Here is a 13095-nt window from a genome sequence, read left to right as displayed (position 1 = left end):
GCAGGAAAGTTCTCATTGCCTTTTTGCAGACAGGTTTTTGACATTGGCAAGGGGCAGCTATTCACGTGTGAATAAACACATGAATGCCTGTTGTCTTGCTTTTGAGAAGAAAACTGATCGATTTGCAGCACCTGAGAAACATTACTTAGGAAAAAAAAAAAGTACCTCTGAGCAGCCATGGAAAAGACTAGAGTAACTTGAAGCTTCAAAGTAATGCACGTGAATGAAAGAAGGATGCACAGTAAAATGCTTGGAAGACCCAATCAAAGTGAAAGGATTGATTTTTGTTGGCTTTATTGATTTTCTAGAGACTAATTCAACTAAGTCATTCATTTGAAAGAAAACTCAATATTCTTAAAAGACTATAAATAAAGATAATAGTAATGATTTACACAAATCTAAATGTATCAACTTTCATTTGGGATAAGAATTTTGAGTGACTGTAATAAATATGTGTATACTTTGACAGGAACCTTTACAGAAATATAATGTTTTTTTCAGGTAAGTAAATTTAAAATTATAAAGGTGAATTTTTTATTTCAAGACATCAATACTTGAGAAGCATAAAAAATATCTTAAAGGATATGAATCTAGTTTCAAATGCATAGCTCCCACTTCATACCTTAAAAATCTGGATGATATTATCATTATAACATAAGACACTAAATCGGGAGTGGATTACGGGTGTCAAGCATTTTAAGCAGCAAATGAATTCAAGCAAAAGAAACAAGATATAATTCACGAAGTTTTACAAGTATGTTCTACTATGTCACCTCCATTCCTAGCAAGTGCTTTACAACTACACTCTGGAAGAGAGGCACTCAACTTTCACTAGGAGGAAATATCAGTGATTAATTCTAATGCAAATCACAGCCAGCTGGTGCTCTCTCTATCCTCAGCAGCTCAGAACACTCAGAAGCTACTCTAAAAATCACAAGTAACAATTTTCTCAAACTGTGGAAAGCTGTGAGTCCTGCTGGACAGATGCAGGCAGCTGCAAAGCCACCATATCTCCCTGTCTTGCCCACACACTAGCAGGAGCACCACATGCCTGGCTTGAGAGCAAACCCAGCTCAAGAGCACCGAGCAGTGCCACAGGCTCCCCTTACGCAGCTCCTTGCCTTGCTATCTTCCTCAAAGCCTCCCTGACAGGGATAGTAAAAGTATAGTAGAGGAGTGGTACAGCCAAAATCACGTGTAACAATCCCTTCTGAACAGTGACATGAACCCTTCCAGTCCTTGCTAGGACTAGAAGAGCAAAAGGATGCTCTAAGAAGCATAAAAATACTGCGGGGAATGAGGCGATACCAGAGCGCACGTCCTCCCAGGGACAGTGGTGGAGCAACACTGGTAGCAGGGATTTCAGCACTTCCTCTGTATCAGCCTATCTGGGAGGGAGGACAGACATTTTCTCCCACAGAGCCCACACTCTGGCTCAGGCAGCGACCTTCCTGGTACTTAGGTTAGAGAACTGTAATCTCAGCCAAGGTGACTTCTGTGCAGGGAAGATATAGTCCAGAGCACCTTCCCTCAGGCTCATCTTCATCCAGAATACATCAGAACTGAACCCTCAAGGCTTCTAAGATTTATATAATTTTTTTTTCAAAAGAAAGGGAAAATTTAGGAGACTTCGCAAACGCGTACTTCAAGAACAAAACAATTGGCAAAAAAGAGAACAGTGTGCCATTAAGAATAATAAACAAACTTGATCATGGTGTGTGCTGGAAAACTGCAAACTGAATAGATAAATGCAAGTGTGGTCTTGCAAGGTATTTCTTCACAACCAACAGCAAAGAAAAAAAGATATGAGTAGTCATTATAATATTTAAGGACTAAACAGGTGAACTGCCAATAGCCAGATGTAAGAAAGAATCTTAGAATGGTTTAGGTGTGAAAAAGTAGGTCAGGACATGAAAAGTTATGTTGTCCTCTCTTTCAAATAAAAATTATAACTAGAATTGTTCTCAGCCTATAATCTCTTTGGATTTCCACTAAGATTTCAAAGAAATACTATTTATCTTCACTAGTGTAATGTTGAAGAAACTCATTTTGCCATTTTTTCCACACGAAACGTCTCATGACTTTACATCAGTTACAGCTGCTGTAGAATGAAAAGGGCAAAACTCACTTGAAAAATGCTCAAATGTCAAGGGCCCGCGGCATTGTTCTGTATCCTAAATAACCTTTATTTTCCCACTATAGTGCCAATAACTCAAGCTGTGCCTGTGCTAGATCCAAAAGTGACATCATATCTGCCAGTCTAACCTTGGACTTTGTAAAACCAACTTCACTCACCACTGGATGAAAACTGAAAGAAAAATCAATAAATATTTATATTAAGATGCCCACAAATATACCCTTAAAAACCTTGTAAAGACTACCTAGCAGGTTGCATGTGTTTATTCATGTCTCAGACTAAAGTTAAAATAATCTTGACTTCACTACACGCAGAGCAGGCTACTACAAATTGCTTTTTGGTAACGTGCTAACATAACTATGGTAACAAGAAATGAGCCAGCTTGGTTATCTTGACACCACGCTACATTATTTTGACTAATTTGGCTACAGATCAAGTTTGAGAAAAACAGGAATAACAACCACATCTCTTGATTCATACTCTTGTTCCTGAACAAAAGGAATGTATTTTTACCCATTTGATTGACCTAGGAAAGACCAACTGCTACTCTGAAGCTCTTCGTCAAAAGCAGTAAACTTGTGATTCCCAGATGAATCAGTGGTTCATTTATTCATATTTAAACCCTATTTTTTTAATCACTTGTTTTCCAGTTGTCTGCCATTCCCATCTCCCTACTAGTGGATAGGGCATGGAAGAGATCTAGCTTCTTTCTGTGTGGCCCTGGACTCTGCTGTCAACTCGCACATCTTAAAAATAACAGTACCCATTTTTGTAATGCTGTGAGATCAATCCATGAAAAGCATTAAGAATTATGACCTGTCGTAATCTGGAGTACAATGTGCACATTCATCTTAATGAAGCAGTAGCTTCTTACCATACTGGAGATGAAGAAATAAAGCACGAAACAAGGCAAATTAACCCAAAATATTTTTAAAAGCTGCTTAAAGGGCTTAAATACAGCAAAGCACAAAATAATCTTCAAGTTTGCTAAGCTATGGAGAGCAAGGTGGACAGAAGGCTAGGTTTACCATTATGGCAGCTATCTGACATGGAAAATTCCAATTTATAAGCAGTATGAATTGATTTGCATAAAATGTGTATGATAATCACTGAGTTTGGGCCCTGAAAGATGGGAGAAACCTTCTTACAAGAGCCCTGGCTCTTCATCCACTCATTTGGTATGTAGGACATTTTACGTGAACTGTTACCAGTTGTATTATCTTGTAGGGCTTAATACAGTAACCCCACATGGACAAAAAGCTCTTTCTATGACTACTTACAATTAGCCCTTTATCAATATTTAAATACTGATCCTACTAAGCAAAACATATACTTCTATTTTGACTGGGCTCCCGAACAAGATTTAGTCACAGGAACACAATTTCTAGAAAATACACGTTCTCTGAGGTTTTTAGACTTCCTGACTTGACGACAAGAGCAGAAATAAAATTTTACTGGAAACCTTTCAAGACAACTGTAAGGAGGCATTTTGGAAGAGATCAATCTAAAATAATTTTGTAATTTTGTAACATTTGTGCATTCTCCACAAGTTCACCGATAGAAACTCATTGGTTATTTCCTGGTTTCTTTTGAGACAGCAATACAATGTTAGTGCATATATATATATACACACACACATATAAAAATATAGGCACGTACATTCATTCAAGCAAGTCTCCATTTGAAGCAAGCAGGAGTCTTGTCTGAGTAAAAACTGTAGGTTCACACTCTTCAACTAAATCTACACAAAGTTCCATAAGAAAATAAAACTATGATCAAGCAAATTTAACACTATCTGGAAAATAAAGTAACCCATTACCATAGAAAACAGGAGCACTAACCTGTTGTCAGTATCAGCACTGCATTTTGGAGATAACAACTCAAAGGATTTTGTAAATTTCACCACCTGTCACAAAAAAGTAACTTAAAATTATTGTTATTAAGATTAATAAATATGTAAGAAAACATTAATGTAAGGTTCCTATATTTAAACCATTTTTATCCAATGGTCTTAGCATGAAAATTCAATCTGTATACCCCCAATGGAGAATTCATGTTCAAAATACACACTGTGCACAGTTCACTAACAATGACATCTTTAGATTCCTTCATGAAACTATTTTCTGCAACAGTACATGCTTCCCTTCAAAGGGCTGTGAAACATGAATTATGTAGCTTTACACAAACTTAACTTTTTTTTTAATATAGGAATAGAAACAAAGACCCATTTGCACTAGTAATCGCAACAAATTTTCTGCGAACATATGTGCCAATGGCACATAAGTCAAACATTTTAAGAGTGGCTAATGTGACAAAGAACACAGGTGATGGTTTTGGATGCTAGTATGAGTCCCCATCTTCCACTTCAGTTGTGTATTGTAAAAGCTTTTCACACAATTTACAAATGACAATATTTGAGACATGGCTTAACACTGAATTACTCTACGGACATCTATTTTAAAATATAGGTTAGCCCTCCAAAATAGGGGGAAATCAGGAAAATAACTGTTTTACCATACCACTTGTAAAAATGACCAAGTGTGTGGCAAGATGCTGTTCTCCTACTCAAAATTAACTTAAGATTTATGACTGTTTCAAAGAAGTTTAAGCGTAACTCAATACCTTGGCTGTCCACATTTCAGAAATTGGTCTAGAGGAATGAGAACTCATTGACTGTGGTTTGGAAAAAACCCCTCCATGCTCAAAGGTAGAAATAGTACCAAGAGCAGAAAAATGAAGTGAACAATGCCACCCAAAGCCTGCTAACACACACAATGTACTGGTCTGTGAAAAATAAAAATCATATTATATTTGCAAACATAGTGACATTTCATAAGAATGTAGTAGAACTGTATCTTGTAATTATAAAATCAGTGTGGGGGGTCTAGAAGGAGAAAAACTAGAAACATTAAAATTCTATAACAGAGAATATATAAATGAAATACAAACCTCGATCTTGCTTTTATGAATGCTAGTGTACTTTAGTGCATACTCCACTGAAATTACTTAATTTCTATTAGTTTAAATGAAATGAGAATCATCTTTCCTCCAGGAAAGAAAATGGTTTTTTTCTGCCCTACACACAAACATATGATTCTGTCTCTGATAATCATTTAGACTTGTCACAGCCCTGCAACAAATAATCAATTACAGAGTCAGTGAATCCAAAGATACTTGGATAGAAAAAAGAATGATATTACAAGCGACATTTTTATCCTTCAACTACTTCTAAATCAACAGAACAGAGGATAGCTTGTGTTGAATAGCCTGAAAACAGTGAAGGGAGCTACCAATATAAAGGCAATCACTTATTTTACTACTAACAACAAGTCATAAAAATGTTAAACACTTTAAAAGAGGCTCTCATACCCTACAAATGGCAGTGCTACAAAGTCCCAGTGAAAGCCCCTGTCAAAACTGTGCATGAAACCTAACTCTTCACAAATATTTTCATATAGCTTATATCCATCTGTTCCACTTAACAGAGCTCTGCAACGAAGTAATTATTCCTCAGTGAAGCGGACAGAGCCATTGTGAAAAACATACTTCAGTAATGCTGAAAGTCATCTCCTTCCACTTCACCTGCTCAATTATAAAGCTTCTTCCTATCACAAGTATGTGACTATCTAGACATTTGTATGTAAATGTGTCTTTTCCAATGGATTTTTCTGTTGCATCAGGGAAAAATTACTAGGTCAAAACACAAGACGACTTACCTTTTCACAGCATTTTCACCATTTAGAAACCAAGATCAGTTCTCATTATTTGTTTTGCAAAGTAGTAAGGAAACTTGTCAAAACGTGCAAACACGGCTACTCCCAAACATACCCCTGCCAACAGCTAGAGTGAGTGGAAAACTTTCAGGAAGGAACAAATCCCATGGAGCAGTGGCCACCAAAAGTACCTGAGAAAACTCCCCGTGTTGCAGGTTCAGCCCTTACTGTCTTGCTGTTCTTCTGCATTAAAATACTGGATTTCACAAAAACACATTCATGAGAAGTTCAGAAGCTGACTGCTGCGAAGACACTGATTAGATTGCTGTAAAGCCCACTGAGTTGCTGAATACACAGGATGGTCAGTTAAAATCTTGATGAGTTTATTTTTATCTGATTTTTCTGAGGGACCAGTATTCTGATTAAAGATGTAACAGATTACATACTAGAATAGAAACTACATTAGTATTTCAGTTTGCTACAGTTAAACAACAATAATGGATGCAAAAGTTGAACACTGTAGAAATATCAAAGATGCCTGATAATTATTTATTGGAATGTATGCAGAAAAGGTTAGTTCTAAAAATGAGCATTAAAGATTTGGTTGGTGATGCCACTGTTTCTGGTTCTGAAACTGCTTGCAAGCACCACCCATTTGCTAAGTCATCAGCCTGAGAATGTTAGCAAGGCCATAAATTCCAGGTAAATGCAAATGAAGCTACAGACAGGATTTTTCTTTCCTCCTAGTGGCTATACCATGAAAGAAAGGAACTGGGCAAATAAGTATTTTATAACAAATCAGCTCATTTTTCTTTTTTAAGCAGACCACAGGAACACCTTGCTTCTCAGTTAAGCTGTCCTAGCTGCTCTGTCCTAAGCACGAATTGCATTACACAGACAACTGAGAATCACAGCGTATCAGCGGGATCACACCACTCACAGATCCATCAGCGACTTACAGACACCCCATTAAATGTCTTCAAACGACCAGAAGGAATCAAATGTACCTTTCAGTTTCCATTTGAAAAACTGGCTATAGTGATTTTGACTGGGATAGAGTTATTTTTCTTCATCGTAGCTTGTATGGTGCTGTATTTTAGATTTGTGATGAAAACAGCGCTGATAACGCAGAGATGTTTTTGTTATTGCTGAACAGTACTTACATAGTGTCAAGGCCTTCTCTGCTTCTCACTCTGCAGCCCCAGTGAATAGATTGGGGTGTGCACAGTAGGTTGGGAAGGAACACAGCCGGGACAGCTGACCCCAACTGACCAAAGAGATATTCCATACCATATGACATCATGCTCAGTAATAAAAGCTGCGGGAAGGAGGAGGAAGGGGGGCACTTTCAGAGTTATGGCATTTGTCTTCCCAAGTAACCATTGCATGTGATGAAGCCCTGCTATCCTGGAAATGACAGAGCACCTGCCTGCTGTTTGGAAGTAGCGTATGAATTCCCTATTTTGCTTTGCTTGTGCAGACAGCTTTTGCTTTACGTCCTGAACTGTCTTTATCTCAACTCATGAGTTTTCACACTTTTACCCTTCCAATTCCCCTCCCCATGTCACTGGGGAAGGGAAATGAGCGAGCGGCTCTTTAGGGCGTAGCTGCCTACTGGGGTTTGAACCACAACAGTGGTGTTGATAAAAATTCAACCTCCATCTAACTTACGTTTAAGAATGACGTGCTGGAAGAATATTTGCTGTCCAGCACTCACATACGATATGAAACAGCCTCACCACAATAAAAGCAGCTGCTCCACTGCTCAAATATTAGCCTTTCGACAGAATGTGCAGCCATACTTACTGGTGATTCAATATCTTCCAGAAGTAACACTGAGCACCGTTCACACTTCAGCAGAGTCTGGGCCCGATGCATAATTTTCTTGACAATTTTCTCTAAGTCAGTCTGTTCCTCAAAGAGGTCATTCACTACTTCCAGTAAAGCCTGCATACAAGGACAAAACACTCTTGTACTGGTTGTACAATTAATAAATACATGGAGCATTGCAAAGGAGGCATAATCTCTGGGACTGATTTTAATATGAGTGATCCATTGAAATCTTCACTCAAAGTTCTTAATGATTATGGCAAGAGAATTGGGGTGAGGGTATCTGAAGAAAGAATTTCAGTATTTCTTAGCTCACAACTGGGCACAATCCAACTCCTAGCAAACAATGGGGATCTTTCAAACTATTTCACTGTGGTCCAAAAATGAAACAATGGCTGTAATGCAACTCTCCAAGTGTGCAGTATGGATTGAGTTACTTGATTTGTCATATTGAATTTTCTGGTGCATTTAAACTCCATTTTATTCATTTATTAGCCATTTTGCATGTTCAAAGCTGGAAATAGAAAAACACATCAATGCTTCCATATTCCAATAGCGCTCTGATCCAGTCTTTACCACCAACATGTCTGTAAAATATGATGCTTTAAAATTAAGGACTTCCCCTCTCATTTCATCAACTTTAAAAATAATAGACCATATTGTTTCTTACCAGTGGTCAAAGGAAGCGTGCTTTTTCCTCTATTCTGGTTTAGGGCACCAACGCTGAAGAACATCCGTATAGGTAAGCATATAAATGTTAGCGGTCTTAGCTTTCCTAATATAGCAGTCATCAGCAAAATGTTGGTGACAGTCACTGGAAGTTATCACCATTGGTGCCCAGTTTGGTAGGGAAGGCAAAGTATCAGCTTGTTTGTCATGTGTTACTTGCCAACTAATTTCAATCATGTACGAGGCAAAGCTAAAGACCACCAACAGGTCAGAAATGCAATTAAGTACAGGCCCCCATGTAGTTGTCAAATGGCAATGATATTTGTTATGCTTCGCATGGCTGAAGCAGCAAAAAGAAAGAATCTGTATCTCTAATCCAATATCCTGATGTGCCCAACCACCAGAATTTACCATTTTAATGAAGAATGAGAAAGTCCCTAATACTTTTCTGCTGAATGCCTCCCTCAGAACATTAAACCCTGACTCCTCAAAAGTCTGTCATTGTTCCTTGCAAGCTGGGAATCTGCAGCAAATTTTAAGTCTCTATGTAGTCAAACAATTATTTTGTTTGAACATCAAACAAAGAAAAAAAAAATCTTTGGCAGAAAAATCTTGTTTTTCCCCAAGTGTCCTACACTCCAAGTGTCTCCACCCCAAAATATAGTGGTCTGTAGTCAAGACCTGGACAGAAGACAAGCTCAGATGCTTTGTGACCCTTAAATACATAGACCATTAGAAAGGGCTATTGTTAGTTTTCAAAGCATTGGAAAGCATTCGTTTTCATACATGGAAAGCACCAAAATCCTGAATATACAAAGGTCAGTACTTACACAGACCCGCCCCACTGTAGTTTCCCCTGCTCTGCGAAGCAATGGTAGGTTCAACGCTACCAGTGGTATTCCTACTGAAGCTTTGGAACTGTGATCCATGATAACAAAAGTATAATTTCCCATCATTGCAGGAAAGGTGACTTAAAAAGCCAACAATTATAGAAAACCCTCAAAATTACCATTTTATTTCTTAAAAAAAAAAATAAAGACCTCTCTGAGAAGCAAATGATATGTGAGCTCAGCATTATTTTCACTTCTTTGAAGCCTCCTGCCCCAACTCATGCATGGCATCAGCAATCATGAGTAATGTGAGTAATACATCTACAAAGACACATTCTGTCAAAACCCTTCACATACAGGTTTTCTTCTTACTTTTATAAAGATATATCCACATTATTTGCACATGAATTGAATATTACAAATTCAGGATGGCAAACATTTGATATTGCTGGAATTTTATGAGAGTTTGAGTCTCTGCCAAAGTAACACTCTCTCCTGCACCGTCTGTGTGACAAACACAATTGTTTCAGCACTACGAAACATGGAATTGACATCAGGAAACAACAGCCACCACCACCAGCGTATTTCCCTCCCACACTCTCTGCTTGCTGCCTCAGTCAAGATAGTGATCTGTCAAAAATATATTTTTTAAATAAAACATAGTTAAACTGTCTGCTTAGCAAACACATGCATAGCTAGAATCTGAAGGAACAAAAGACGAAGGTTTAGTATCAGTCCAATATACATTTTTTACTTACCCTGCTCCTGTCATATTCCTTCCTCGAAGCTGCAAATAGCTGGGCATTGGATATGGCAATCCCACAGAATGGGAGATACATCTGCATCACCTAGTGCCAAAAGAAATTCCCAGTTATTAAAAACAACCACAATCAGACACTCATGTTACTAGCAAAGAAACCTAAACATAGGTGACATGTTCCAGGAGGGTCTCAGCTCACTTGCTCTTCAGCAGAACGCTAAACACAAAACAAAATCATCATGGGCAAGGCACATAAAATGGGTGGAACAAAGATCGAATGGGTAGGAAAGAACAAATGCATTTGAGTTCACAGGTCCCAGTAGTGAAGGTTTTCTATAACTTGCCTAGAAAACCGCAGATTCTCAAGTCTATAAAATGTGTGCTGAAGACTATGTTAAATTACTGTAGACGCTACAGCTTCCCTAGAAAAAGCATTCTTTATTTTTCTGGACCGCTTTTTTTGTTCTAAGCTCAAGAAGCAAGCTTCTTCAGTCACATTCCTCCTAATTTCTAGACAATGTAGATTTTTGGAGAATACCAGCACAGTGGAACACAGCACATTGATCCAAAACTGTTAGTCAGAAAGCTGATTGTCTTCTCAAAGAAAAAAAAAAAAAAAAAAAAAAGAGGTAAAGAGGTTAAAGAGCATTCTTGAGAAACTGGACCTTAATGCATCACCATATTTTAAGAAAGATGGGACAAGAGGGACTGGGAAAATATTTTGAGGTGGCACAAGACTACTTTATGCTGGCTATGAGTTTGCCGAATCACAGAATGGTCAGGGTTGGAAGGGAGCTTTGGAGATCATCTAGTCCAACCCCCCTGCCAATGCAGGTTCATCTAGAGCAGGTTGGACAGGAACACATCCAGGCGGGTTTTGAGTATCTCCAGAGAAGGAGACACCACAACCGCTCTGAGCAGCCTGTTCCAGTGCTCTGTCACCCTCATAGTAAAGAAGTTTTTCCTCGTCATGTTGAGATGGAATTTCCTGTGTTCCAGTTTGTGCCCATTGCCCCTTGTCCTGTCACTGAGAACCACTGAAAATAGTCTGGCTGCATCCTCTTGAAACCCACCCTTTAGATATTTATACACATTTATGAGATCTGCTCTCAGTCTTGTCATCTCCAGGCTAAACAGACCCAGGTCTCTCAGCCTTTCTTCATAAGAGAGGTGCTCCGTTCCCTTGATCATCTTCATAGCCTTCTGCTTGACTCTCTCCAGTAGTTCCCTGTCTTTCTTGAGCTGGGGAGCCCAGAAGTGGACACAGTACTCCAGATGTGGCCTCACCAGGGCCTACTTTAGGCTGGCTCTGCACGAAATTACTAAACTAGACTAGTCAAATACTTGAATACCTGTAGGACTGGCACTTTCATAAGTATGACAATGGATTGAAGTCCAATAACATTAGCATTTTTAAGCCACATACTGATAACAAGTCTGTAACATACTGCCACTGCTGAGTGGTTCCCAAGCTTAGGTCTGATATATTAAGTAAATTTTATAGGTGCTGAATAGCCTTAACATTTGTAAAGCCAGGGAGAGTTGGGGCACCCTGCTGTTTACAGAGCCAAAAGAATGTTGCAGCAGCTAACATTTCTTCTCCCTGGTCTGTCGACTGAGAGATTCACTGTAAGCAATTCTTTCTGTGACAAGTTTTGGCATCGAGCAAGTAGCATTTGTCTTTGAAATTCCATTTAATTAGAAAATTACTACTAACCCAGGGAAGTGGGCTATTGAGACTATTTGAGGGGAAAAAAAAAACAACAAACAAGAATTGTAACCAAACAAGAACCAAACCAACAGCAACCACTCTTCTACTTTATCTTCCTTAAACACTCCAATGTCTACTCTACATGTCTACTTAGTTTGTGTTTGAGTAACGATGAGTGTTTGAAAAGGATCTTCAGATCCTCTGAATTTTAAACTTTCACGGCTGCCATTCTGTCAGAATAACAGCAAATTTTAAGGGTGCACATAAATACACCTATACTGTTAATTTACAAACACTTTATTTTTGTCCTCCTCCCATCACTGTTACCTCTAAAGGAAAATGACATACTTCAGACTGTACAAACACTCATCTTTTTGGAGAGGCAGTAATTAAACTAGCCAACTATCACACCAGATCTGCAGGAAAGAGTACATGAAATGAAAAATAAAGTAAGACTGTAAGAAGTTGCAAAGAGGGGTTTATTTTTTCATAAGAACTTCTGAGAGAATTTGGCATATTTCAGTTTAGATTTTATTTCCAAAATGAAACAACAACAACAAAAAATATCTGTATTTTCTTGTAGTACTAAATACCATAGTCAAGAAATGCAGAGCAGAAAAACTAACCTGAGAAAAATCTGACCTTCAGTGCAATTATGAATACCATAGTGAGACTGGATACATTTTTACTTAATAAAAATAAGTAAACGCTAGTATTTATTGCCCCCACATTGGAACCTCTATTCCCAAAAGTTTATGAACCTTCAGCCATCACAAAAACAGCTAGCAAAGATGTGGTTTTTTAGCAAGAAGAAAATAAGATTTTGCAATATTGAAAAACACTGGTTACCGGAACCCAAATGCCAGGGCTCTGGTTTGATATAGACATTAACATCCATAAAACACTGGTTTATGAAATGTCAAGTGTCTGGAAAGCTGCTGACTTTACATTTTTTTTTTCACCACTCAAACTAATTGTGTATGGCGCAGCACAACTAAGAAAGAAACACCAAGCTGTTTAAGATAAATAGTATAAGAAATTAATAAATATCTGCAGCTATGAAGAAAAAAAAAAACAAACACAAAAAAACCCCAACCATCAGGTAGAGAGGAACCACTCTGTGATAAAAGATAAATCGATGATCCCTGTTTTCCTAAGAACAATTGATAAAACAACAGCCTACTTCCAATTCCTCTTTTGTACTTTCTGAACAGTAACGGTGACTGCTGCCTAAACCGCTCCTGGCAAACTGTAATACCATACCAAATAAACAAAGAATAAAGACATTTCTAATGGTAACTGAATTTTAAATAAGTTCTTTTAACCACAATTGCAGAATGAAGAAGACAGCAGTTATCACATTCTGATTTTGAATTATGAATTTAAATCTGCAGTACTCAAGACTGCTTCGCAAGCACCTCCAACATGTTTACACTCCATACAAA

At 38.0% G+C, this 13095-nt stretch overlaps 1 protein-coding gene across 1 annotated transcript in view; it reads right to left on the bottom strand.

Moving 5' to 3' along the window:
* PDE11A (phosphodiesterase 11A) overlaps positions 1-13095 on the bottom strand; it is a 55878-nt gene that overhangs the window by 3872 nt on the left and 38911 nt on the right. Inside the window, exons 3-5 of the mRNA XM_009894629.1 lie at positions 9938-10027; positions 7657-7797; positions 3979-4043 (exon numbers count right to left, since the gene is read on the bottom strand). Of these exons, the coding sequence (XP_009892931.1) occupies positions 3979-4043; positions 7657-7797; positions 9938-10027 (296 nt within the window). The remainder of the gene's footprint in view (positions 1-3978; positions 4044-7656; positions 7798-9937; positions 10028-13095) is intronic.

This window comes from Charadrius vociferus, unplaced genomic scaffold (assembly GCF_000708025.1).
Source record: "Charadrius vociferus isolate BGI_N301 unplaced genomic scaffold, ASM70802v2 scaffold161, whole genome shotgun sequence".
Lineage (NCBI taxonomy): Eukaryota > Metazoa > Chordata > Aves > Charadriiformes > Charadriidae > Charadrius > Charadrius vociferus.
Note: the sequence above shows the minus strand (reverse complement) of the source record. Positions and strands in the feature narration are given on the sequence as shown.